The sequence below is a fragment of the Scyliorhinus torazame genome, chromosome 16 (genome assembly GCF_047496885.1).
Source record: "Scyliorhinus torazame isolate Kashiwa2021f chromosome 16, sScyTor2.1, whole genome shotgun sequence".
NCBI classification, from domain to species: Eukaryota; Metazoa; Chordata; class Chondrichthyes; order Carcharhiniformes; family Scyliorhinidae; genus Scyliorhinus; species Scyliorhinus torazame.
In genome coordinates, this window is record NC_092722.1 from 189900357 (window position 1) to 189927052 (window position 26696).

Sequence of the window (26696 nt, forward strand, 5' to 3'; positions counted from 1 at the left end):
GAGGTGGTGCCGGAGGTGGTGTCGGAGGTGGTGTCGGACGTGGTGTCGGACGTGGTGTCAGAGGTGGTGTCGGACGTGGTGTCGGAGGTGGTGCCGGAGGTGGTGTCGGAGGTGGTGTCGGACGTGGTGTCGGACGTGGTGTCGGACGTGGTGTCGGAGGTGGTGTCGGACGTGGTGTCGGACGTAGTGTCGGACGTGGTGTCAGACGTGGTGTCGGAGGTGGTGTCGGACGTGGTGTCGGACGTGGTGTCGGACGTGGTGTCAGAGGTGGTGTCGGACGTGGTGTCGGAGGTGGTGCCGGAGGTGGTGTCGGAGGTGGTGTCGGACGTGGTGTCGGACGTGGTGTCGGACGTGGTGTCGGAGGTGGTGTCGGACGTGGTGTCGGAGGTGGTGTCGGACGTGGTGTCGGAGGTGGTGTCGGACGTGGTGTCGGAGGTGGTGTCGGACGTGGTGTCGGACGTGGTGTCGGAGGTGGTGTCGGACGTGGTGTCGGACGTGGTGTCGGACGTGGTGTCGGACGTGGTGTCGGACGTGGTGTCGGACGTGGTGTCGGAGGTGGTGTCGGAGGTGGTGTCGGACGTGGTGTCGGAGGTGGTGTCAGAGGTGGTGTCGGAGGTGGTGCCGGAGGTGGTGTCGGACGTGGTGTCGGACGTGGTGTCGGACGTGGTGTCAGAGGTGGTGTCGGACGTGGTGTCGGAGGTGGTGCCGGAGGTGGTGTCGGAGGTGGTGTCGGACGTGGTGTCGGACGTAATGTCGGACGTGGTGTCGGAGGTGGTGTCGGAGGTGGTGTCGGACGTGGTGTCGGACGTGGTGTCAGACGTGGTGTCGGAGGTGGTGTCGGACGTGGTGTCGGAGGTGGTGTCGGAGGTGGTGTCGGACGTGGTGTCGGACGTCGTGTCGGACGTGGTGTCAGAGGTGGTGTCGGAGGTGGTGTCGGACGTGGTGTCGGAGGTGGTGTCGAACGTGGTGTCAGAGGTGGTGTCGGAGGTGGTGTCGGACGTGGTGTCGGACGTGGTGTCGGACGTGGTGTCGGAGGTGGTGTCGGACGTGGTGTCGGAGGTGGTGTCGGAGGTGGTGTCGGAGGTGGTGCCGGAGGTGGTGTCGGAGGTGGTGTCGGACGTGGTGTCGGAGGTGGTGTCGGAGGTGGTGTCGGAGGTGGTGTCGGAGGTGGTGTCGGAGGTGGTGTCGGAGGTGGTGTCGGACGTGGTGTCCGAGGTGGTGTCGGAGGTGGTGTCGGACGTGGTGTCCGAGGTGGTGTCGGAGGTGGTGTCGGAGGTGGTGTCGGAGGTGGTGTCGGACGTGGTGTCGGACGTGGTGTCGGACGTGGTGCCGGACGTGGTGTCGGACGTTGTGTCGGACGTGGTGTCGGACGTGGTGTCGGACGTGGTGTCGGACGTGGTGTCGAACGTGGTGTCGGACGTGGTGTCGGACGTTGTGTCGGAGGTGGTGTCGGACGTGGTGTCGGACGTGGTGTCGGACGTGGTGTCGGAGGTGGTGTCGGAGGTGGTGTCGGAGGTGGTGTCGGAGGTGGTGTCGGAGGTGGTGTCGGACGTGGTGTCGGAGGTGGTGTCGGAGGTGGTGTCGGAGGTGGTGTCGGACGTGGTGTCGGACGTGGTGTCGGACGTGGTGTCGGACGTGGTGTCGAACGTGGTGTCGGACGTGGTGTCGGACGTTGTGTCGGAGGTGGTGTCGGACGTGGTGTCGGACGTTGTGTCGGACGTGGTGTCGGACGTGGTGTCGGAGGTGGTGTCGGACGTGGTGTCGAACGTGGTGTCGGAGGTGGTGTCGGACGTGGTGTCGGACGTGGTGTCGGACGTGGTGTCGGAGGTGGTGTCGGACGTGGTGTCGGACGTGGTGTTGGAGGTGGTGTCGGAGGTGGTGTCGGACGTGGTGTTGGAGGTGGTGTCGGACGTGGTGTTGGAGGTGGTGTCGGAGGTGGTGTCGGACGTGGTGTCGAACGTGGTGTCGGACGTGTTGTCGGACTTGGTGTCGGACGTGGTGTCGGACGTGGTGTCGGACGTGGTGTTGGAGCTGGTGTCGGACTTGGTGTCGGACGTGGTGTCGGACGTAGTGTCGGACGTGGTGTCGGACGTGGTGTCGAACGTGGTGTCGGAGGTGGTGTCGGACGTGGTGTCGGACGTGGTGTCGGACGTGGTGTTTCAGGTGGTGTCGAACGTGGTGTCGGACGTGGTGTCGGACGTGGTGTTTGAGGTGGTGTCGGATGTGGTGTCGGACGTGGTGTCGGACGTGGTGTTTGAGGTGGTGTCGAACGTGGTGTCGGAGGTGGTGTCGGACGTGGTGTCGGACGTGGTGTTTGAGGTGGTGTCGAACGTGGTGTCGGACGTGGTGTCGGACGTGGTGTTTGAGGTGGTGTCGAACGTGGTGTCGGAGGTGGTGTCGGACGTGGTGTCGGACGTGGTGTCGGACGTGGTGTTGGAGCTGGTGTCGGAGGTGGTGTCGGAGGTGGTGTCGGAGGTGGTGTTTGAGGTGGTGTCGAACGTGGTGTCGGAGGTGGTGTCGGACGTGGTGTCGGACGTGGTGTCGGACGTGGTGTCGGACGTGGTGTCGGACGTGGTGTTTGAGGTGGTGTCGAACGTGGTGTCGGAGGTGGTGTCGGAGGTGGTGTCGGACGTGGTGTCGGACGTGGTGTCGGACGTGGTGACGGACGTGGTGTTTGAGGTGGTGTCGAACGTGGTGTCGGAGGTGGTGTCGGAGGTGGTGTCGGACGTGGTGTCGGACGTGGTGTCGGACGTTGTGTCGGACGTGGTGTTGGAGCTGGTGTCGGAGGTGGTGTCGGACGTGGTGTCGGACGTGGTGTCGGACGTGGTGTCGGACGTGGTGTTTGAGGTGGTGTCGGACGTGGTGTCGGACGTGGTGTCGGACGTGGTGTTGGAGCTGGTGTCGGAGGTGGTGTCGGACGTGGTGTCGGACGTGGTGTCGGACGTGGTGTCGGACGTGGTGTCGGACGTGGTGTCGGACGTGGTGTTGGAGCTGGTGTCGGAGGTGGTGCCGGAGGTTGTGTCGGACGTGGTGTCGGACGTGGTGTCGGAGGTGGTGTCGGACGTAGTGTTGGACGTGGTGTCAGAGGTGGTGTCGGAGGTGGTGCCGGAGGTGGTGTCGGACGTGGTGTCGGAGGTGGTGTCGGAGGTGGTGCCGGAGGTTGTGTCGGACGTGGTGTCGGACGTGGTGTCGGAGGTGGTGTCGGAGGTGGTTGTGTCGGTGGTGTGGGAGGTGGTGTTGGAGGTGGTGTCGGACGTGGTGTCGGAGGTGGTGTTGGAGGTGGTGTCGGACGTGGTGTCAGAGGTGGTGTCGGAGGTGGTGTCGGACGTGGTGTCGGACGTGGTGTCGGACGTGGTGTCGGACGTGGTGTCAGAGGTGGTGTCGGAGGTGGTGTCGGACGTGGTGTCGGACGTGGTGTCGGACGTGGTGTCGGAGGTGGTGCCGGAGGTGGTGTCGGAGGTGGTGTCGGACGTGGTGTCAGAGGTGGTGTCGGACGTGGTGCCGGACGTGGTGTCGGACGTGGTGTCAGAGGTGGTGTCGGACGTGGTGTCGGAGGTGGTGTCGGACGTGGTGTCGGACGTGGTGTCGGACGTGGTGTCGGACGTGGTGTCGGACGTGGTGTCGGACGTGGAGTCGGACGTGGTGTCGGACGTTGTGTCGGACGTGGAGTCGGACGTGGTGTCGGAGGTGGTGTCGGACGTGGTGTCGGACGTGGAGTCGGAGGTGGTGTCGGAGGTGGTGTCGGACGTGGTGTCGGACGTGGAGTCGGACGTGGTGTCGGAGGTGGTGTCGGACGTGGTGTCGGACGTGGAGTCGGACGTGGTGTCAGAGGTGGTGTCGGACGTGGTGCCGGACGTGGTGTCGGACGTGGTGTCGGACGTGGTGTCGGACGTGGTGTCGGACGTGGTGTCGGACGTGGAGTCGGACGTGGTGTCGGAGGTGGTGTCGGAGGTGGTGTCGGACGTGGTGTCAGACGTGATGTCGGACGTGGTGTCGGACGTGGAGTCGGACGTGGTGTCGGAGGTGGTGTCGGAGGTGGTGTCGGACGTGGTGTCGGAGGTGGAGTCGGACGTGGTGTCGGAGGTGGTGTCGGACGTGGTGTCGGACGTGGAGTCGGACGTGGTGTCGGACGTGGTGTCGGAGGTGGTGTCGGACGTGGTGTCGGACGTGGTGTCGGACGTGGTGTCGGACGTGGTGTCGGACGTGGTGTCGGAGGTGGTGTCGGACGTGGTGTCGGACGTGGTGTCGGAGGTGGTGTCGGACGTGGTGTCGGACGTGGTGTCGGACGTGGTGTCGGAGGTGGTGTCGGAGGTGGTGTCGGACGTGGTGTCGGACGTGGTGTCGGACGTGGTGTCGGAGGTGGTGCCGGAGGTGGTGTCGGAGGTGGTGTCGGACGTGGTGTCGGACGTGGTGTCAGAGGTGGTGTCGGACGTGGTGTCGGAGGTGGTGCCGGAGGTGGTGTCGGAGGTGGTGTCGGACGTGGTGTCGGACGTGGTGTCGGACGTGGTGTCGGAGGTGGTGTCGGACGTGGTGTCAGAGGTGGTGTCGGACGTGGTGTCGGAGGTGGTGCCGGAGGTGGTGTCGGAGGTGGTGTCGGACGTGGTGTCGGACGTGGTGTCGGACGTGGTGTCGGAGGTGGTGTCGGACGTGGTGTCGGAGGTGGTGTCGGACGTGGTGTCGGAGGTGGTGTCGGACGTGGTGTCGGACGTGGTGTCGGAGGTGGTGTCGGACGTGGTGTCGGACGTGGTGTCGGACGTGGTGTCGGACGTGGTGTCGGACGTGGTGTCGGACGTGATGTCGGACGTGGTGTCGGAGGTGGTGTCGGACGTGGTGTCGGAGGTGGTGTCAGACGTGGTGTCGGACGTGGTGTCGGAGGTGGTGTCGGACGTGGTGTCGGAGGTGGTGTCGGACGTGGTGTCGGACGTCGTGTCGGACGTGGTGTCAGAGGTGGTGTCGGAGGTGGTGTCGGACGTGGTGTCGGAGGTGGTGTCGAACGTGGTGTCAGAGGTGGTGTCGGAGGTGGTGTCGGACGTGGTGTCGGACGTGGTGTCGGACGTGGTGTCAGAGGTGGTGTCGGACGTGGTGTCGGAGGTGGTGTCGGAGGTGGTGTCGGAGGTGGTGTCGGAGGTGGTGTCAGAAGTGGTGTCGGAGGTGGTGTCGGACGTGGTGTCGGAGGTGGTGTCGGACGTGGTGTCGGACGTGGTGTCAGACGTGGTGTCGGAGGTGGTGTCGGACGTGGTGTCGGAGGTGGTGTCGGACGTGGTGTCGGAGGTGGTGTCGGACGTGGTGTCGGAGGTGGTGTCGAACGTGGTGTCAGAGGTGGTGTCGGAGGTGGTGTCGGACGTGGTGTCGGACGTGGTGTCAGAGGTGGTGTCGGACGTGGTGTCAGAGGTGGTGTCGGAGGTGGTGTCGGACGTGGTGTCGGAGGTGGTGTCGGAGGTGGTGTCGGACGTGGTGTCGGACGTGGTGTCGGACGTGGTGTCGGACGTGGTGTCGGACGTGGTGTCGGAGGTGGTGTCGGACGTGGTGTCGGACGTGGTGTCGGACGTGGTGTCGGACGTGGTGTCGGACGTGGTGTCGGAGGTGGTGTCAGAGGTGGTGTCGGACGTGGTGTTGGAGGTGGTGTCGGACTTGGTGTCAGAGGTGGTGTCGGACGTGGTGTCGGACGTGGTGTCGGAGGTGGTGTCGGACGTGGTGTTGGAGGTGGTGTCGGACGTGGTGTCGGACGTGGTGTCGGAGGTGGAGTCGGAGGTGGTGTCGGAGGTGGTGTTGGAGGTGGTGTCGGACGTGGTGTCGGAGGTGGTGTCGGACGTGGTGTTGGAGGTGGTGTCGGACGTGGTGTCGGACGTGGTGTCGGACGTGGTGTCGGAGGTGGTGTCGGACGTGGTGTCGGACGTGGTGTCGGAGGTGGTGTCGGAGGTGGTGTCGGACGTGGTGTCGGACGTGGTGTCGGAGGTGGTGTCGGACGTGGTGTCGGACGTGGTGTCGGAGGTGGTGTCGGAGGTGGTGTCGGACGTGGTGTCGGAGGTGGTGTCAGAGGTGGTGTCGGAGGTGGTGTCGGACGTGGTGTCGGAGGTGGTGTCGGAGGTGGTGTCGGACGTGGTGTTGGAGGTGGTGTCGGACGTGGTGTCGGACGTGGTGTCGGACGTGGTGTCGGAGGTGGTGTCGGACGTGGTGTCGGACGTGGTGTCGGAGGTGGTGTCGGAGGTGGTGTCGGACGTGGTGTCGGACGTGGTGTCGGAGGTGGTGTCGGACGTGGTGTCGGACGTGGTGTCGGAGGTGGTGTCGGAGGTGGTGTCGGACGTGGTGTCGGAGGTGGTGTCGGAGGTGGTGACGGATGTGGTGTCAGAGGTGGTGTCGGAGGTGGTGTCGGAGGTGGTGACGGATGTGGTGTCAGAGGTGGTGTCGGAGGTGGTGTCGGACTTGGTGTCGGAGGTGGTGTTGGAGGTGGTGTCGGACGTGGTGTCGGAGGTGGAGGTGGTGTTTGAGGTGATGTCGGAGGTGGTGTCGCACATCATGTCGGAGGTGGTGTCGGAGGTGGTGTCGGACGTGGTGTCGGACGTGGTGTCGGAGGTGGTGTCGGACGTGGTGTCGGACGTGGTGTCGGAGTTGGTGTCGGACGTGGTGTCGGAGGTGGTGTCGGACGTTGTGTCGGACGTGGTGTCGGAGGTGGTGTCGGACGTGGTGTCGGAGTTGGTGTCGGAGGTGGTGTCGGACGTTGTGTCGGAGGTGGTGACGGACGTGGTGTCGGAGGTGGTGTCGGAGGTGGTGTCGGAGGTGGTGTCAGACGTGATGTCGGAGGTGGTGTCGGAGGTGGTGTCGGAGGTGGTGTCGGAGGTGGTGTCGGACGTGGTGTCGGACGTGGTGTCGGACGTGGTGTCGGACGTGGTGTCGGAGGTGGTGTCGGACGTGGTGTCGGACGTGGTGTCGGAGGTGGTGTCGGACGTGATGTCGGAGGTGGTGTCGGAGGTGGTGTCGGAGGTGGTGTCGGAGGTGGTGTCGGACGTTGTGTCGGAGGTGGTGACGGACGTGGTGTCGGAGGTGGTGTCGGAGGTGGTGTCGGAGGTGGTGTCGGAGGTGATGTCGGACGTGGTGTCGGACGTGGTGTCGGACGTGGTTTCGGACGTGGTGCCGGACGTGGTGTCAGACGTGGTTTCGGACGTGATGTCGGAGGTGGTGTCGGAGGTGGTGTCGGAGGTGGTGTCGGACGTGGTGTCGGACGTGGTGTCGGAGGTGGTGACGGACGTGGTGTCAGACGTGGTTTCGGACGTGATGTCGGAGGTGGTGTCGTAGGTGGTGTCGGAGGTGGTGTCGGACGTGGTGTCGGACGTGGTGTCGGACGTGGTGTCAGAGGTGGTGTCGGAGGTGGTGTCGGACGTGGTGTCGGAGGTGGTGTCGAACGTGGTGTCAGAGGTGGTGTCGGAGGTGGTGTCGGACGTGGTGTCGGACGTGGTGTCGGACGTGGTGTCAGAGGTGGTGTCGGACATGGTGTCGGAGGTGGTGTCGGAGGTGGTGTCGGAGGTGGTGTCGGAGGTGGTGTCAGACGTGGTGTCGGAGGTGGTGTCGGACGTGGTGTCGGAGGTGGTGTCGGACGTGGTGTCGGACGTGGTGTCAGACGTGGTGTCGGAGGTGGTGTCGGACGTGGTGTCGGAGGTGGTGTCGGACGTGGTGTCGGAGGTGGTGTCGGACGTGGTGTCGGAGGTGGTGTCGAACGTGGTGTCAGAGGTGGTGTCGGAGGTGGTGTCGGACGTGGTGTCGGACGTGGTGTCCGAGGTGGTGTCGGACGTGGTGTCGGAGGTGGTGTCGGAGGTGGTGTCGGACGTGGTGTCGGAGGTGGTGTCGGAGGTGGTGTCGGACGTGGTGTCGGACGTGGTGTCGGACGTGGTGTCGGACGTGGTGTCGGACGTGGTGTCGGAGGTGGTGTCGGACGTGGTGTCGGACGTGGTGTCGGACGTGGTGTCGGACGTGGTGTCGGACGTGGTGTCGGAGGTGGTGTCAGAGGTGGTGTCGGACGTGGTGTCAGAGGTGGTGTCGGACGTGGTGTCGGAGGTGGTGTTGGAGGTGGTGTCGGACGTGGTGTCGGAGGTGGTGTCGGACGTGGTGTTGGAGGTGGTGTCGGACGTGGTGTCGGACGTGGTGTCGGAGGTGGAGTCGGAGGTGGTGTCGGAGGTGGTGTTGGAGGTGGTGTCGGAGGTGGTGTCGGAGGTGGTGTCGGACGTGGTGTTGGAGGTGGTGTCGGACGTGGTGTCGGACGTGGTGTCGGACGTGGTGTCGGAGGTGGTGTCGGACGTGGTGTCGGACGTGGTGTCGGAGGTGGTGTCGGAGGTGGTGTCGGACGTGGTGTCGGACGTGGTGTCGGAGGTGGTGTCGGACGTGGTGTCGGACGTGGTGTCGGAGGTGGTGTCGGAGGTGGTGTCGGACGTGGTGTCGGAGGTGGTGTCAGAGGTGGTGTCGGAGGTGGTGTCGGACGTGGTGTCGGAGGTGGTGTCGGAGGTGGTGTCGGACGTGGTGTTGGAGGTGGTGTCGGACGTGGTGTCGGACGTGGTGTCGGACGTGGTGTCGGAGGTGGTGTCGGACGTGGTGTCGGACGTGGTGTCGGAGGTGGTGTCGGAGGTGGTGTCGGACGTGGTGTCGGACGTGGTGTCGGAGGTGGTGTCGGACGTGGTGTCGGACGTGGTGTCGGAGGTGGTGTCGGAGGTGGTGTCGGACGTGGTGTCGGACGTGGTGTCGGACGTGGTGTCGGAGGTGGTGTCGGACGTGGTGTCGGAGGTGGTGTCGGAGGTGGTGTCGGACGTGGTGTCGGACGTGGTGTCGGAGGTGGTGTCGGAGGTGGTGACGGATGTGGTGTCAGAGGTGGTGTCGGAGGTGGTGTCGGACTTGGTGTCGGAGGTGGTGTTGGAGGTGGTGTCGGACGTGGTGTCGGAGGTGGAGGTGGTGTTTGAGGTGATGTCGGAGGTGGTGTCGGACGTGATGTCGGAGGTGGTGTCGGAGGTGGTGTCGGACGTGGTGTCGGACGTGGTGTCGGAGGTGGTGTCGGACGTGGTGTCGGACGTGGTGTCGGAGTTGGTGTCGGACGTTGTGTCGGAGGTGGTGTCGGACGTTGTGTCGGACGTGGTGTCGGAGGTGGTGTCGGACGTGGTGTCGGAGTTGGTGTCGGAGGTGGTGTCGGACGTTGTGTCGGAGGTGGTGACGGACGTGGTGTCGGAGGTGGTGTCGGAGGTGGTGTCGGAGGTGGTGTCAGACGTGATGTCGGAGGTGGTGTCGGAGGTGGTGTCGGAGGTGGTGTCGGAGGTGGTGTCGGACGTGGTGTCGGACGTGGTGTCGGACGTGGTGTCGGACGTGGTGTCGGAGGTGGTGTCGGACGTGGTGTCGGACGTGGTGTCGGAGGTGGTGTCGGACGTGATGTCGGAGGTGGTGTCGGAGGTGGTGTCGGAGGTGGTGTCGGAGGTGGTGTCGGACGTTGTGTCGGAGGTGGTGACGGACGTGGTGTCGGAGGTGGTGTCGGAGGTGGTGTCGGAGGTGGTGTCGGAGGTGATGTCGGACGTGGTGTCGGACGTGGTGTCGGACGTGGTTTCGGACGTGGTGCCGGACGTGGTGTCAGACGTGGTTTCGGACGTGATGTCGGAGGTGGTGTCGGAGGTGGTGTCGGAGGTGGTGTCGGACGTGGTGTCGGACGTGGTGTCGGAGGTGGTGACGGACGTGGTGTCAGACGTGGTTTCGGACGTGATGTCGGAGGTGGTGTCGTAGGTGGTGTCGGAGGTGGTGTCGGACGTGGTGTCGGAGGTGGTGTCGGAGGTGGTGTCGGAGGTGGTGTCGGAGGTGGTGTCGGAGGTGGTGTCAGAGGTGGTGTCGGACGTGGTGACGGACGTGGTGTCAGAGGTGGTGTCGGACGTGGTGTCGGAGGTGGTGTCGGACGTGGTGACGGACGTGGTGTCGGACGTGGTGTCGGAGGCGGTGTCGGAGGTGGTGACGGACGTGGTGTCAGACGTGGTTTCGGACGTGATGTCGGAGGTGGTGTCGGAGGTGGTGTCGGAGGTGGTGTCGGACGTGGTGTCGGACGTGGAGTCGGACGTGGTGTCGGACGTGGTGTCGGACGTGGTGTCGGACGTTGTGTCGGAGGTGGTGACAGATGTGGTGTCGGAGGTGGTGTCGGAGGTGGTGTCGGAGGTGGTGTCGGAGGTGGTGTCGGAGGTGGTGTCGGAGGTGGTGTCGGAGGTAGTGTCGGAGGTGGTGCCGGAGTTGGTGTCGGACGTGGTGTCGGACGTGGTGTCGGAGGTGGTGTCGGAGGTGGTGTCGGACGTGGTGTCGGACGTGGTGTCGGACGTGGTGTCGGACGTGGTGTCGGAGGTGGTGTCGGAGATGGTGTCGGACGTGGTGTCGGACGTGGTGTCAGAGGTGTTGTCGGACGTGGTGTCGGACGTGGTGTCAGATGTGGTGTCGGAGGTGGTGTCGGAGGTGGTGTCGGAGGTGGTGTCGGAGGTGGTGTCGGACGTTGTGTCGGAGGTGGTGACGGACGTGGTGTCAGACGTGGTTTCGGACGTGATGTCGGAGGTGGTGTCGGAGGTGGTGTCGGAGGTGGTGTCGGACGTGGTGTCGGAGGTGATGTCGGACGTGGTGTCGGACGTGGTGTCGGAGGTGGTGTCGGACGTTGTGTCGGAGGTGGTGTCGGATGTGGTGTCGGAGGTGGTGTCGGAGGTGGTGTCGGACGTGGTGTCGGACGTGGTGTCGGACGTTGTGTCGGAGGTGGTGACGGACGTGGTGTCGGAGGTGGTGTCGGAGGTGGTGTCGGAGGTGGTGTCGGAGGTGGTGTCGGAGGTGGTGTCGGAGGTAGTGTCGGAGGTGGTGCCGGAGGTGGTGTCGGAGGTGGTGTTGGAGGTGGTGTCGGACATGGTGTCGGAGGTGGTGTCGGGGGTTGTGTCGGAGGTGGTGTTGGACGTGGTGTCGGACGTGGTGTCGGACGTGGTGTCGGAGGTGGTGCCAGTGGTGGTGTCGGAGGTGGTGTCGGACGTGGTGTCGGACGTGGTGTCGGACGTGGTGTCGGACGTGGTGTCGGACGTGGTGTCGGACGTGGTGTCGGAGGTGGTGTCGGAGGTGGTGTCGGACGTGGTGTCGGAGGTGGTGTCGGACGTGGTGTCGGAGGTGGTGTCGGAGGTGGTGTCGGAGGTGGTGTCGGACGTGGTGTCGGAGGTGGTGTCGGAGGTGGTGTCGGACGTGGTGTCGGACGTGGTGTCGGACGTGGTGTCGGACGTGGTGTCGGAGGTGGTGTCGGAGGTGGTGTCGGAGGTGGTGTCGGACGTGGTGTCGGACGTGGTGTCGGACGTGGTGTCGGAGATGGTGTCGGACGTGGTGTCGGACGTGGTGTCGGAGGTGGTGTCGGAGGTGGTGTCGGAGGTGGTGTCGGAGGTGGTGTCGGACGTGGTGTCGGACGTGGTGTCGGACGTGGTGTCGGAGGTGGTGTCGGAGGTGGTGTCGGACGTGGTGTCGGACGTGGTGTCGGGCGTGGTGTCGGAGGTGGTGTCGGAGGTGGTGTCGGACGTGGTGTCGGAGGTGGTGTCGGAGGTGGTGTCGGAGGTGGTGTCGGAGGCGGTTTCGGACGTGGTGTCGGAGGTGGTGTCAGAGGTGGTGTCGGAGGTGGTGTCGGAGGCGGTTTCGGACGTGGTGTTGGAGGTGGTGTCGGAGGTGGTGTCAGACGTGGTGTCGGAGGTGGTGTCGGAGGTGGTGTCGGAGGCGGTTTCGGACGTGGTGTTGGAGGTGGTGTCAGAGGTGGTGTCGGAGGTGGTGTCGGAGGCGGTTTCGGACGTGGTGTCGGAGGTGGTGTCAGAGGTGGTGTCGGAGGTGGTGTCGGACGTGGGGTCGGACGTGGTGTCGGAGGTGGTGTCGGAGGTGGTCTAGGAGGTGGTGTCGGAGGCGGTTTCAGACGTGGTGTCGGAGGTGGTGTCGGACGTGGTGTCGGACGTGGTGTCAGAGGTGGTGTCGGACGTGGTGTCGGAGGTGGTGTCCGAGGTGGTGTCGGAGGTGGTGTCGGAGGTGGTGTCGGACGTGGGGTCGGACGTGGTGTCGGAGGTGGTGTCGGAGGTGGTGTCGGAGGTGGTGTCGGACGTGGTGTTGGAGGAGGTGTCGGACTTGGTGTCGGACGTGGTGTCGGAGGTGGTGTCGGACGTGGTGTCGGAGGTGGTGTCGGAGGGGGTGTCGGACGTGGTGTCGGACGTGGTGTCGGAGGTGGTGTCGGAGGTGGTGTCGGACGTGGTGTCGGAGGTGGTGTCGGAGGTGGTGACGGACGTGGTGTCGGACGTGGTGTCGGAGGTGGTGTCGGACGTGGTGTCGGAGGTGGTGTCGGACGTGGTGTCGGAGGTGGTGTCGGAGGGGGTGTCGGACGTGGTGTCGGACGTGGTGTCGGAGGTGGTGTCGGAGGGGGTGTCGGACGTGATGTCGGACGTGGTGTCGGACGTGGTGTCGGAGGTGGTGTCGGACGTTGTGTCGGAGGTGGTGTCGGATGTGGTGTCGGAGGTGGTGTCGGAGGTGGTGTCGGACGTGGTGTCGGACGTGGTGTCCGACGTTGTGTCGGAGGTGGTGACGGACGTGGTGTCGGAGGTGGTGTCGGAGGTGGTGTCGGAGGTGGTGTCGGAGGTGGTGTCGGAGGTGGTGTCGGAGGTAGTGTCGGAGGTGGTGCCGGAGGTGGTGTCGGAGGTGGTGTTGGAGGTGGTGTCGGACATGGTGTCGGAGGTGGTGTCGGGGGTTGTGTCGGAGGTGGTGTTGGACGTGGTGTCGGACGTGGTGTCGGACGTGGTGTCGGAGGTGGTGCCAGTGGTGGTGTCGGAGGTGGTGTCGGACGTGGTGTCGGACGTGGTGTCGGACGTGGTGTCGGACGTGGTGTCGGACGTGGTGTCGGAGGTGGTGTCGGAGGTGGTGTCGGACGTGGTGTCGGAGGTGGTGTCGGACGTGGTGTCGGAGGTGGTGTCGGAGGTGGTGTCGGAGGTGGTGTCGGACGTGGTGTCGGAGGTGGTGTCGGAGGTGGTGTCGGACGTGGTGTCGGACGTGGTGTCGGACGTGGTGTCGGACGTGGTGTCGGACGTGGTGTCGGAGGTGGTGTCGGAGGTGGTGTCGGAGGTGGTGTCGGAGGTGGTGTCGGACGTGGTGTCGGACGTGGTGTCGGACGTGGTGTCGGAGATGGTGTCGGACGTGGTGTCGGACGTGGTGTCGGAGGTGGTGTCGGAGGTGGTGTCGGAGGTGGTGTCGGAGGTGGTGTCGGACGTGGTGTCGGACGTGGTGTCGGACGTGGTGTCGGAGGTGGTGTCGGAGGTGGTGTCGGACGTGGTGTCAGACGTGGTGTCGGACGTGGTGTCGGACGTGGTGTCGGAGGTGGTGTCGGAGGTGGTGTCGGACGTGGTGTCGGAGGTGGTGTCGGAGGTGGTGTCGGAGGTGGTGTCGGAGGCGGTTTCGGACGTGGTGTCGGAGGTGGTGTCAGAGGTGGTGTCGGAGGTGGTGTCGGAGGCGGTTTCGGACGTGGTGTTGGAGGTGGTGTCGGAGGTGGTGTCAGACGTGGTGTCGGAGGTGGTGTCGGAGGTGGTGTCGGAGGCGGTTTCGGACGTGGTGTTGGAGGTGGTGTCAGAGGTGGTGTCGGAGGTGGTGTCGGAGGCGGTTTCGGACGTGGTGTCGGAGGTGGTGTCAGAGGTGGTGTCGGAGGTGGTGTCGGACGTGGGGTCGGACGTGGTGTCGGAGGTGGTGTCGGAGGTGGTCTAGGAGGTGGTGTCGGAGGCGGTTTCAGACGTGGTGTCGGAGGTGGTGTCGGACGTGGTGTCGGACGTGGTGTCAGAGGTGGTGTCGGACGTGGTGTCGGAGGTGGTGTCAGAGGTGGTGTCGGAGGTGGTGTCGGAGGTGGTGTCGGACGTGGGGTCGGACGTGGTGTCGGAGGTGGTGTCGGAGGTGGTGTCGGAGGTGGTGTCGGACGTGGTGTTGGAGGAGGTGTCGGACTTGGTGTCGGACGTGGTGTCGGAGGTGGTGTCGGACGTGGTGTCGGAGGTGGTGTCGGAGGGGGTGTCGGACGTGGTGTCGGACGTGGTGTCGGAGGTGGTGTCGGAGGTGGTGTCGGACGTGGTGTCGGAGGTGGTGTCGGAGGTGGTGACGGACGTGGTGTCGGACGTGGTGTCGGAGGTGGTGTCGGACGTGGTGTCGGAGGTGGTGTCGGACGTGGTGTCGGAGGTGGTGTCGGAGGGGGTGTCGGACGTGGTGTCGGACGTGGTGTCGGAGGTGGTGTCGGACGTGGTGTCGGAGGTGGTGTCGGAGGGGGTGTCGGACGTGGTGTCGGACGTGGTGTCGGAGGTGGTGTCAGAGGTGGTGTCGGAGGTGGTGTCGGACGTGGTGTCGGACGTGGTGTCGGACGTGGTGTCAGAGGTGGTGTCGGAGGTGGTGTCGGACGTGATGTCGGAGGTGGTGTCGGAGGTGGTGTCGGACGTGGTGTCGGAGGTGGTGTCGGACGTGGTGTCGGACGTGGTGTCAGAGGTGGTGTCGGACGTGGTGTCGGAAGTGATGTCGGAGGTGGTGTCGGAGGTGGTGTCGGACGTGGTGTCGGACGTGGTGTCGGAGGTGGTGTCGGACGTGGTGTCGGACGTGGTGTCGGAGGTGGTGTCGGAGGTGGTGTCAGACGTGATGTCGGAGGTGGTGTCGGACTTGGTGTCGGAGGTGGTGTCAGACGTTGTGTCGGACGTTGTGTCGGAGGTGGTGTCGGAGGTCGTGTCGGACGTTGTGTCGGAGGTGGTGTCGGACGTTGTGTCGGACGTGGTGTCGGAGGTGGTGTCGGACGTGGTGTCGGAGGTGGTGTCGGAGGTGGTGTCGGAGGTGGTGTCGGACGTGGTGTCGGAGGTGGTGTCGGAGGCGGTTTCGGACGTGGTGTCGGAGGTGGTGTCAGAGGTGGTGTCGGAGGTGGTGTCGGACGTGGGGTCGGACGTGGTGTCGGAGGTGGTGTCGGAGGTGGTCTAGGAGGTGGTGTCGGAGGCGGTTTCGGACGTGGTGTTGGAGGTGGTGTCGGACGTGGTGTCGGACGTGGTGTCAGAGGTGGTGTCGGACGTGGTGTCGGAGGTGGTGTCAGAGGTGGTGTCGGAGGTGGTGTCGGAGGTGGTGTCGGACGTGGGGTCGGACGTGGTGTCGGAGGTGGTGTCGGAGGTGGTGTCGGAGGTGGTGTCGGACGTGGTGTTGGAGGTGGTGTCGGACTTGGTGTCGGACGTGGTGTCGGAGGTGGTGTCGGACGTGGTGTCGGAGGTGGTGTCGGAGGTGGTGTCGGACGTGGTGTCGGACGTGGTGTCAGAGGTGATGTCGGAGGTGGTGTCGGACGTGATGTCGGAGGTGGTGTCGGAGGTGGTGTCGGACGTGGTGTCGGAGTTGGTGTCGGAGGTCGTGTCGGACGTAGTGTCGGAGGTGGTGTCGGACGTGGTGTTGGAGGTGGTGTCGGAGGTGGTGTCGGAGGTGGTGTCGGACGTGATGTCGGAGGTGGTGTCGGAGGTGGTGTTGGAGGTGGTGTCAGACGTGATGTCGGAGGTGGTGTTGGAGGTGGTGCCGGAGGTGGTGTCGGAGGTGGTGTCGGAGGTGGTGTCGGACGTGGTGTCGGACGTGGTGTCGGAGTTGGTGTCGGAGGTCGTGTCGGACGTTGTGTCGGAGGTGGTGTCGGACGTTGTGTCGGACGTGGTGTCGGAGGTGGTGTCGGACGTGGTGTCGGAGGTGGTGTCGGAGGTGGTGTCGGAGGTGGTGTCGGAGGTGGTGTCGGAGGTGGTGTCAGACGTGATGTCGGAGGTGGTGTTGGAGGTGGTGTCGGACTTGGTGTCGGAGGTGGTGTCGGAGGTGGTGCCGGACGTGGTGTCGGACGTGATGTCGGAGGTGGTGTCGGAGGTGGTGTCGGAGGTGATGTCGGACGTGGTGTCGGACGTGGTGTCGGAGTTGGTGTCGGAGGTGGTGTCGGACGTGGTGTCGGAGGTGGTGTCGGAGGTGGTGTCGGAGGTGGTGTCAGACGTGATGTCGGACGTGGTGTTGGAGGTGGTGTCGGACTTGGTGTCGGACGTGGTGTCGGAGGTGGTGCCGGACGTGGTGTCGGAGGTGGTGTCGGAGGTGGTGTCCGAGGTGGTGTCGGAGGTGGTGTCGGACGTGGTGTTGGAGGTGGTGTCGGACTTGGTGTCGGACGTGGTGTCGGACGTGGTGTCGGACGTGATGTCGGAGTTGTTGTCGGACGTGGTGTCGGAGGTGGTGTCGGAGGTGGTGTCGGAGGTGGTGTCGGAGGTGGTGTCGGACGTGGTGTTGGAGGTGGTGTCGGACTTGGTGTCGGAGGTGGTGTCGGAGGTGGTTCCGGACGTGGTGTCGGACGTGATGTCGGAGGTGGTGTCGGAGGTGGTGTCGGACGTGGTGTCGGAGGTGGTGTCGGACGTGGTGTCGGACGTTGTGTCGGAGGTGGTGTCGGACGTGGTGTCGGAGGTGGTGTCGGAGGTGATGTCGGACGTGGTGTCGGACGTGGTGTCGGACGTGGTGTCGGAGGTGGTGTCGGACGTGGTGTCGGACGTGATGTCGGAGGTGGTGTCGGAGGTGGTGTCGGACGTGGTGTCGGAGGTGGTGTCGGAGGTGGTGTCGGACGTTGTGTCGGAGGTGGTGTCGGACGTTGTGTCGGAGGTGGTGTCGGACGTGGTGTCGGAGGTGGTGTCGGAGGTGGTGTCGGACGTGGTGTCGGAGGTGGTGTCGGAGGTGGTGTCGGACGTGGTGTCGGACGTGGTGTCGGACGTGGTGTCGGAGGTGGTGTCGGAGGTGGTGTCGGACGTGGTGTCGGAGGTGGTGTCGGACGTGGTGTCGGACGTGATGTCGGAGGTGGTGTCGGAGGTGGTGTCGGAGGTGGTGTCGGAGGTGGTGTCGGACGTGGTGTCGGACGTGGTGTCGGACGTTGTGTCGGACGTTGTGTCGGATGTGGTGTCGGAGGTGGTGTCGGAGGTGGTGTCGGACGTGGTGTCGGACGTGGTGTCGGACGTGGTGTCGGAGGTGGTGTCGGACATGGTGCCGGACGTGGTGTCGGACGTGATGTCGGAGGTGGTGTCGGAGGTGGTGTCGGAGGTGATGTCGGACGTGGTGTCGGACGTGGTGTCGGACGTGGTGTCGGAGGTGGTGTCGGACGTGGTGCCGGACGTGGTGTCGGAGGTGGTGTCGGAGGTGGTGTCGGAGGTGGTGTCGGAGGTGGTGTCGGAGGTGGTGTCGGACGTTGTGTCGGAGGTGGTGACGGACGTGGTGTCAGACGTGGTTTCGGACGTGATGTCGGAGGTGGTGTCGGAGGTGGTGTCGGAGGTGGTGTCGGACGTGGTGTCGGAGGTGATGTCGGACGTGGTGTCGGAGGTGGTGTCGGACGTGGTGTCGGAGGTGGTGTCGGACGTGGTGTCGGACGTGGTGTCAGAGGTGGTGTCGGAGATGGTGTCGGAGGTGGTGTCGGAGGTGGTGTCGGAGGTGATGTCGGACGTGGTGTCGGAGGTGGTGTCGGACGTGGTGTTGGAGGTGATGACGGACGTGGTGTCGGAGGTGGTGTCGGACGTGGTGTCGGAGGTGGTGTCGGACGTGGTGTCGGAGGTGGTGTCGGACGTGGTGTCGGAGGTGGTGTCGGACGTGGTGTCGGACGTGGTGTCAGAGGTGGTGTCGGAGGTGGTGTCGGAGGTGGTGTCGGAGGTGGTGTCGGAGGTGGTGTCGGACGTTGTGTCGGAGGTGGTGACGGACGTGGTGTCAGACGTGGTTTCGGACGTGATGTCGGAGGTGGTGTCGGAGGTGGTGTCGGAGGTGGTGTCGGACGTGGTGTCGGAGGTGATGTCGGACGTGGTGTCGGACGTGGTGTCGGAGGTGGTGTCGGACGTTGTGTCGGACGTGGTGTCGGACGTGGTGTCGGAGGTGGTGTCGGACGTTGTGTCGGAGGTGGTGTCGGATGTGGTGTCGGAGGTGGTGTCGGAGGTGGTGTCGGACGTGGTGTCGGACGTGGTGTCGGAGGTGGTGACGGACGTGGTGTCGGAGGTGGTGTCGGAGGTGGTGTCGGAGGTGGTGTCGGAGGTGGTGTCGGAGGTGGTGTCGGAGGTGGTGTCGGAGGTAGTGTCGGAGGTGGTGCCGGAGGAGGTGTCGGAGGTGGTGTTGGAGGTGGTGTCGGACATGGTGTCGGAGGTGGTGTCGGAGGTGGTGTCGGAGGTGGTGTCGGACGTGGTGTCGGACGTGGTGTCGGACGTGGTGTCGGAGGTGGTGCCAGTGGTGGTGTCGGAGGTGGTGTCGGACGTGGTGTCGGACGTGGTGTCGGACGTGGTGTCGGACGTGGTGTCGGACGTGGTGTCGGACGTGGTGTCGGAGGTGGTGTCGGAGGTGGTGTCGGAGGTGGTGTCGGACGTGGTGTCGGAGGTGGTGTCGGACGTGGTGTCGGAGGTGGTGTCGGAGGTGGTGTCGGACGTGGTGTCGGACGTGGTGTCGGACCTGGTGTCGGAGGTGGTGTCGGAGGTGGTGTCGGAGGTGGTGTCGGAGGTGGTGTCGGACGTGGTGTCGGAGGTGGTGTCGGAGGTGGTGTCGGACGTGGTGTCGGAGGTAGTGTCGGAGGTGGTGACGGACGTGGTGTCGGACGTGGTGTCGGACGTGGTGTCGGACGTGGTGTCGGAGGTGGTGTCGGACGTGGTGTCGGACGTGGTGTCGGACGTGGTGTCGGACGTGGTGTCGGAGGTGGTGTCGGAGGTGGTGTCGGAGGTGGTGTCGGAGGTGGTGTCGGAGGTGGTGTCGGACGTGGTGTCGGACGTGGTGTCGGACGTGGTGTCGGAGATGGTGTCGGACGCGGTGTCGGACGTGGTGTCGGACGTGGTGTCGGACGTGGTGTCGGACGTGGTGTCGGAGGTGGTGTCGGACGTGGTGTCGGACGTGGTGTCGGACGTGGTGTCGGACGTGGTGTCGGAGGTGGTGTCGGACGTGGTGTCGGAGGTGGTGTCGGACGTGGTGTCGGACGTGGTGTCGGACGTGGTGTCAGAGGTGGTGTCGGACGTGGTGTCGGAGGTGGTGCCGGAGGTGGTGTCGGAGGTGGTGTCGGACGTGGTGTCGGACGTGGTGTCGGACGTGGTGTCGGAGGTGGTGTCGGAGGTGGTGTCGGACGTGGTGTCGGACGTTGTGTCGGAGGTGGTGTCGGAGGTGGTGTCGGACGTGGTGTCGGACGTTGTGTCGGAGGTGGTGCCGGAGGTGGTGTCGGAGGTGGTGTCGGAGGTGGTGTCGGACGTGGTGTCGGAGGTGGTGTCGGACGTGGTGTCGGACGTGGTGTCGGACGTGGTGTCGGACGTGGTGTCGGAGGTGGTGTCGGACGTGGTGTCGGACGTGGTGTCGGACGTGGTGTCAGAGGTGGTGTCGGACGTGGTGTCGGAGGTGGTGCCGGAGGTGGTGTCGGAGGTGGTGTCGGACGTGGTGTCGGACGTGGTGTCGGACGTGGTGTCGGAGGTGGTGTCGGACGTGGTGTCGGACGTTGTGTCGGAGGTGGTGTCGGAGGTGGTGTCGGACGTGGTGTCGGACGTTGTGTCGGAGGTGGTGCCGGACGTGATGTCGGAGGTGGTGTCGGAGGTGGTGTCGGACGTGGTGTCGGACGTGGAGTCGGACGTGGTGTCGGACGTGGTGTCGGACGTGGTGTCGGAAGTGGTGACGGACGTGGTGTCGGAGGTGGTGTCGGACGTGGTGTCGGACGTTGTGTCGGAGGTGGTGACGGACGTGGTGTCGGAGGTGGTGTTGGAGGTGGTGTTGGAGGTGGTGTCGGAGGTGGTGTCGGAGGTGGTGTCGGAGGTAGTGTCGGAGGTGGTGCCGGAGTTGGTGTCGGACGTGGTGTCGGACGTGGTGTCGGAGGTGGTGTCGGAGGTGGTGTCGGAGATGGTGTCGGACGTGGTGTCGGACGTGGTGTCAGAGGTGGTGTCGGACGTGGTGTCGGACGTGGTGTCGGACGTGGTGTCGGAGGTGGTGTCGGACGTGGTGTCGGACGTGGTGTCGGACGTGGTGTCGGACGTGGTGTCGGACGTGGTGTCGGACGTGGTGTCGGAGGTGGTGTCGGAGATGGTGTCGGACGTGGTGTCGGACGTGGTGTCGGACGTGGTGTCGGACGTGGTGTCGGACGTGGTGTCGGAGGTGGTGTCGGAGATGGTGTCGGACGTGGTGTCGGACGTGGTGTCGGAGGTGGTGTCGGACGTGGTGTCGGACGTGGTGTCAGAGGTGGTGTCGGACGTGGTGTCGGAGGTGGTGTCGGACGTGGTGTCGGACGTGGTGTCGGACGTGGTGTCGGAGGTGGTGTCGGAGATGGTGTCGGACGTGGTGTCGGACGTGGTGTCAGAGGTGGTGTCGGACGTGGTGTCGGACGTGGTGTCAGAGGTGGTGTCGGAGGTGGTGTCGGAGGTGGTGTCGGAGGTGGTGTCGGAGGTGGTGTCGGAGATGGTGTCGGACGTTGTGTCGGAGGTGGTGACGGACGTGGTGTCGGAGGTGGTGTCGGACGTGGTGTCGGAGGTGGTGTCGGAGGTGGTGTCGGACGTTGTGTCGGAGGTGGTGACGGACGTGGTGTCAGACGTGGTTTCGGACGTGATGTCGGAGGTGGTGTCGGAGGTGGTGTCGGAGGTGGTGTCGGACGTGGTGTCGGCCGTGGAGTCGGACGTGGTGTCGGACGTGGTGTCGGACGTGGTGTCGGACGTGGTGTCGGACGTTGTGTCGGAGGTGGTGACGGACGTGGTGTCGGAGGTGGTGTCGGAGGTGGTGTCGGAGGTGGTGTCGGAGGTGGTGTCGGAGGTGGTGTCGGAGGTAGTGTCGGAGGTGGTGCCGGAGTTGGTGTCGGACGTGGTGTCGGACGTGGTGTCGGAGGTGGTGTCGGAGGTGGTGTCGGACGTGGTGTCGGACGTGGTGTCGGACGTGGTGTCGGACGTGGTGTCGGAGGTGGTGTCGGAGATGGTGTCGGACGTGGTGTCGGACGTGGTGTCAGAGGTGGTGTCGGACGTGGTGTCGGACGTGGTGTCGGAGGTGGTGTCGGAGGTGGTGTCGGAGGTGGTGTCGGAGGTGGTGTCGGACGTTGTGTCGGAGGTGGTGACGGACGTGGTGTCAGACGTGGTTTCGGACGTGATGTCGGAGGTGGTGTCGGAGGTGGTGTCGGAGGTGGTGTCGGACGTGGTGTCGGAGGTGATGTCAGACGTGGTGTCGGACGTGGTGTCGGAGGTGGTGTCGGACGTTGTGTCGGAGGTGGTGTCGGATGTGGTGTCGGAGGTGGTGTCGGAGGTGGTGTCGGACGTGGTGTCGGACGTGGTGTCGGAGGTGGTGACGGACGTGGTGTCGGGGGTGGTGTCGGAGGTGGTGTCGGAGGTGGTGTCGGAGGTGGTGTCGGAGGTAGTGTCGGAGGTGGTGCCGGAGGTGGTGTCGGAGGTGGTGTTGGAGGTGGTGTCGGACATGGTGTCGGAGGTGGTGTCGGAGGTGGTGTCGGACGTGGTGTCGGACGTGGTGTCGGACGTGGTGTCGGAGGTGGTGCCAGTGGTGGTGTCGGAGGTGGTGTCGGACGTGGTGTCGGACGTGGTGTCGGACGTGGTGTCGGACGTGGTGTCGGACGTGGTGTTGGACGTGGTGTCGGAGGTGGTGTCGGAGGTGGTGTCGGACGTGGTGTCGGAGGTGGTGTCGGACGTGGTGTCGGAGGTGGTGTCGGAGGTGGTGTCGGACGTGGTGTCGGACGTGGTGTCGGACGTGGTGTCGGAGGTGGTGTCGGAGGTGGTGTCGGAGGTGGTGTCGGACGTGGTGTCGGAGGTGGTGTCGGAGGTGGTGTCGGACGTGGTGTCGGAGGTGGTGTCGGAGGTGGTGACGGACGTGGTGTCGGACGTGGTGTCGGACGTGGTGTCGGAGGTGGTGTCGGACGTGGTGTCGGACGTGGTGTCGGACGTGGTGTCGGACGTGGTGTCGGAGGTGGTGTCGGAGGTGGTGTCGGAGGTGGTGTCGGAGGTGGTGTCGGAGGTGGTGTCGGACGTGGTGTCGGACGTGGTGTCGGACGTGGTGTCGGAGATGGTGTCGGACGTGGTGTCGGACGTGGTGTCGGAGGTGGTGTCGGAGGTGGTGTCGGAGGTGGTGTCGGAGGTGGTGTCGGACGTGGTGTCGGACGTGGTGTCGGACGTGGTGTCGGACGTGGTGTCGGAGGTGGTGTCGGACGTGGTGTCGGACGTGGTGTCGGACGTGGTGTCGGACGTGGTGTCGGAGGTGGTGTCGGAGGTGGTGTCGGACGTGGTGTCGGAGGTGGTGTCGGAGGTGGTATCGGAGGTGGTGTCGGAGGCGGTTTCGGACGTGGTGTCGGAGGTGGTGTCAGAGGTGGTGTCGGAGGTGGTGTCGGAGGCGGTTTCGGACGTGGTGTTGGAGGTGGTGTCGGAGGTGGTGTCGGACGTGGTGTCGGAGGTGGTGTCGGAGGTGGTGTCGGAGGCGGTTTCGGACGTGGTGTCGGAGGTGGTGTCGGAGGTGGTGTCGGAGGTGGTGTCGGACGTGGTGTCGGAGGTGGTGTCGGAGGTGGTGTCGGACGTGGTGTCGGAGGTGGTGTCGGACGTGGTGTCGGATGTTGTGTCGGACGTGGTGCCGGAGGTGGTGTCGGGGGTGGTGTCGGAGGTGGTGTCGGAGGTGTTGTCGGAGGTGGTGTCGGACGTGGTGTCGGAGGTGGTGTCGGAGGTGGTGTCGGAGGTGGTGTCGGACGTGGTGTCGGAGGTGGTGTCGGACGTGTTGTCGGAGGTGGTGTCGGAGGTGGTGTCGGAGGTGGTGTCGGACGTGTTGTCGGAGGTGGTGTCGGACGTGGTGTCGGATGTGGTGTCGGAGGTGGTGTCGGAGGTGGTGTCGGAGGTGGTGTCGGACGTGGTGTCGGACGTGGTGTCGGACGTGGTGTCGGACGTGGTGTCGGACGTGGTGTCGGAGGTGGTGTCGGACGTGGTGTCGGACGTGGTGTCGGAGGTGGTGTCGGAGGTGGTGTCGGAGGTGGTGTCGGAGGTGGTGTCGGACGTGGTGTCGGACGTGGTGTCGGACGTGGTGTCGGACGTGGTGTCGGACGTGGTGTCGGACGTGGTGTCGGACGTGGTGTCGGAGGTAGTGTCGGACGTGGTGTCGAACGTGGTGTCGGACGTGGTGTCGGAGGTGGTGTCGGACGTGGTGTCGGAGGTGGTGTCGGACGTGGTGTCGGAGGTGGTGTCGGAGGTGGTGTCGGAGGTGGTGTCGGAGGGTGGTGTCGGACGTGGTGTCAGAGGTGGTGTCGGAGGTGGTGTCGGACGTGGTGTCGGACGTGGTGTTGGACGTGGTGTCGGACGTGGTGTTGGACGTGGTGTCGGACGTGGTGTTGGACGTGGTGTCGGACGTGGTGTCGGAGGTGGTGTCGGACGTGGTGTCGGACGTGGTGTTGGACGTGGTGTCGGACGTGGTGTCGGAGGTGGTGTCGGAGGTGATGTCGGAGGTGGTGTCGGAGGTGGTGTCGGAGGTGATGTTGGAGGTGGTGTCGGATGTGGTGTTGGACGTGGTGTCGGACGTGGTGTCGGAGGTGGTGTCGGACGTGGTGTCGGACGTGGTGTTGGACGTGGTGTCGGAGGTGGTGTCGGAGGTGGTGTCGGAGGTGGTGCCGGAGGTGGAGCCGGAGGTGGTTTCGGACGTGGTGTCGGAGGTGGTGTCGGAGGTGGTGTCGGACGTGGTGTCGGACGTGGTGTCGGACGTGGTGTCGGAGGTGGTGTCGGACGTGGTGTCGGACGTGGTGCCGGAGGTGGTGTCGGAGGTGGTGTCGGAGGTGGTGTCGGACGTGGTGTCGGACGTGGTGCCGGAGGTGGTGTCGGAGGTGGTGCCGGAGGTGGTGTCGGACGTGGTGTCGGAGGTGGTGTCGGAGGTGGTGTCGGAGGTGGTGCCGGAGGTGGTGCCGGAGGTGGTTTCGGACGTGGTGTCGGAGGTGGTGTCGGAGGTGGTGTCGGACGTGGTGTCGGACGTGGTGTCGGACGTGGTGTCGGACGTGGTGTCGGAGGTGGTGCCGGATGTGGTGTCGGAGGTGGTGTCGGAGGTGGTGTCGGACGTGGTGTCGGACGTGGTGTCGGAGGTGGTGCCCGAGGTGGTGTCGGATGTGGTGTCGGACGTGGTGTCGGACGTGGTGTCGGACGTGGTGTCGGAGGTGGTGTCGGATGTGGTGTCGGAGTTGGTGCCGGAGGTGGTGTCGGACGTGGTGTCGGAGGTGGTGTCGGACGTGGTGTCGGAGGTGGTGCTGGAGGTGGTGCCGGATGTGGAGGTGGAGGTGGTGCCGGAGGTGGTGTCGGAGGTGGTGTCGGAGGTGGTGTCGGAGTTGGTGTCGGAGTTGGTGTCAGAGGTGGTGTCGGAGGTGGTGTCGGACATGGTGTCGGACGTGGTGTCGGAGGTGGTGTCGGACGTGGTGTCGGACGTGGTGTCGGAGGTGGTGTCGGACGTGGTGTCGGAGGTGGTGTCGGAGGTGGTGTCGGACGTGGTGTCGGACGTGGTGTCGGACGTGGTGTCGGAGGTGGTGTCGGAGGCGGTTTCGGACGTGGTGTCGGACGTGGTGTCGAAGGTGGTGCCAGAGGTGGTGTCGGACGTGGTGTCGGAGGTCGTGTCGGAGGTGGTGTCGGAGGTGGTGCCGGAGGTGGTGTCGGACGTGGTGTCGGACGTGGTGTCGGACGTGGTGTCGGAGGTGGTGTCGGAGGCGGTTTCGGACGTGGTGTCGGACGTGGTGTCGGAGGTGGTGCCGGAGGTGGTGTCGGACGTGGTGTCGGAGGTGGTGTCGGAGGTGGTGTCGGAGGTGGTGTCGGAGTTGGTGTCGGACGTGGTGTCGGACGTGGTGTCGGACGTGGTGTCGGAGGTGGTGTCGGAGGCGGTTTCGGACGTGGTGTCGGACGTGGTGTCGGACGTGGTGTCGGAGGTGGTGTCGGACGTGTCGTCGGAGGTGGTGTCGGACGTGGTGTCGGAGATGGTGTCGGAGGTGGTGCCCGAGGTGGTGTCGGAGGTGGTGTCGGACGTGGTGTCAGAGGTGGTGTCGGAGGTGGTGTCGGAGGTGGTGTCGGACGTGGTGTCGGAGGTGGTGTCGGAGGTGGTGTCGGAGGTGGTGTCGGACGTGGTGTCGGACGTGGTGTCGGACGTGGTGTCGGACGTGGTGTCGGACGTGTTTTCGGATGTGGTGTCGGAGGTGGTGTCGGAGGTGGTGTCGGAGGTGGTGTCGGACGTGGTGTCGGAGGTGGTGTCGGACGTGGTGTCGGAGATGGTGTCGGAGGTGGTGTCGGACGTGGTGTCAGAGGTAGTGTTGGAGGTGGTGTCGGAGGTGGTGTCGGACGTGGTGTCGGACGTGGTGTCGGAGGTGGTGTCGGACGTGGTGTCGGAGGTGGTGTCGGAGGTGGTGTCGGACGTGGTGTCGGATGTGGTGTCGGAGGTGGTGTTGGAGGTGGTGTCGGAGGTGGTGTCGGAGGTGGTGTCGGACGTGGTGTCGGAGATGGTGTCGGAGGTGGTGTCGGACGTGGTGTCGGAGGTGGTGTTGGAGGTGGTGTCGGACGTGGTGTCGGAGATGGTGTCGGAGGTGGTGTCGGAGGTGGTGTCGGACGTGGTGTCGGAGGTGGTGTCGGACGTGTTGTCGGAGGTGGTGTCGGACGTGGTGTCGGAGGTGGTGTCGGATGTGGTGTCGGAGGTGGTGTCGGACGTGGTGTCGGACGTGGTGTCGGAGGTGGTGTTGGAGGTGGTGTCGGACGTGGTGTCGGAGATGGTGTCGGAGGTGGTGTCGGAGGTGGTGTCGGACGTGTTGTCGGAGGTGGTGTTGGACGTGGTGTCGGAGGTGGTGTCGGACGTGGTGTCGGAGGTGGTGTCGGAGGTGGTGTCGGACGTGGTGTCGGACGTGGTGTCGGAGGTGGTGTCGGAGGTGGTGTCGGACGTGGTGTCGGACGTGGTGTCGGACGTGGTGTCGGACGTGGTGTCGGACGTGGTGTCGGACGTGGTGTCGGACGTGGTGTCGGAGGTGGTGTCGGAGGTGGTGTCGGACGTGGTGTCGGACGTGGTGTCGGACGTGGTGTCGGACGTGGTGTCGGAGGTGGTGTCGGAGGTGGTGTCGGAGGTGGTGTCGGACGTGGTGTCGGACGTGGTGTCGGAGGTGGTGTCGGAGGTGGTGTCGGAGGTGATGTCGGAGGTGGTGTCGGAGGTGATGTCGGAGGTGGTGTCGGAGGTGGTGTCGGACGTGGTGTCGGACGTGGTGTCGGAGGTGGTGTCGGACGTGGTGTCGGACGTGGTGTTGGACGTGGTGTCGGACGTTGTGTCGGACGTGGTGCCGGAGGTGGTGTCGGGGGTGGTGTCGGAGGTGGTGTCGGACGTGTTGTCGGAGGTGGTGTCGGACGTGGTGTCGGAGGTGGTGTCGGAGGTGGTGTCGGAGGTGGTGTCGGACGTGGTGTCGGAGGTGGTGTCGGACGTGTTGTCGGAGGTGGTGTCGGAGGTGGTGTCGGAGGTGGTGTCGGACGTGTTGTCGGAGCGGGTGTCGGACGTGGTGTCGGATGTGGTGTCGGAGGTGGTGTCGGAGGTGGTGTCGGAGGTGGTGTCGGACGTGGTGTCGGACGTGGTGTCGGACGTGGTGTTTGACGTGGTGTCGGACGTGGTGTCGGAGGTGGTGTCGGACGTGGTGTCGGACGTGGTGTTGGACATGGTGTCGGACGTGGTGTTGGACGTGGTGTCGGAGGTGGTGTCGGACGTGG

The 26696-nt window shown here is 65.3% G+C and overlaps 1 protein-coding gene across 1 annotated transcript in view; it reads left to right on the forward strand.

Annotated features, from left to right (window-relative positions):
- The window catches only part of LOC140392321 (uncharacterized), a 73039-nt gene that overhangs the window by 20321 nt on the left and 26022 nt on the right, over positions 1-26696 (forward strand). Inside the window, exons 5-6 of the mRNA XM_072477636.1 lie at positions 20704-20789; positions 23770-23872. Coding sequence (XP_072333737.1) covers positions 20704-20789; positions 23770-23872 — 189 coding nt within the window. The remainder of the gene's footprint in view (positions 1-20703; positions 20790-23769; positions 23873-26696) is intronic.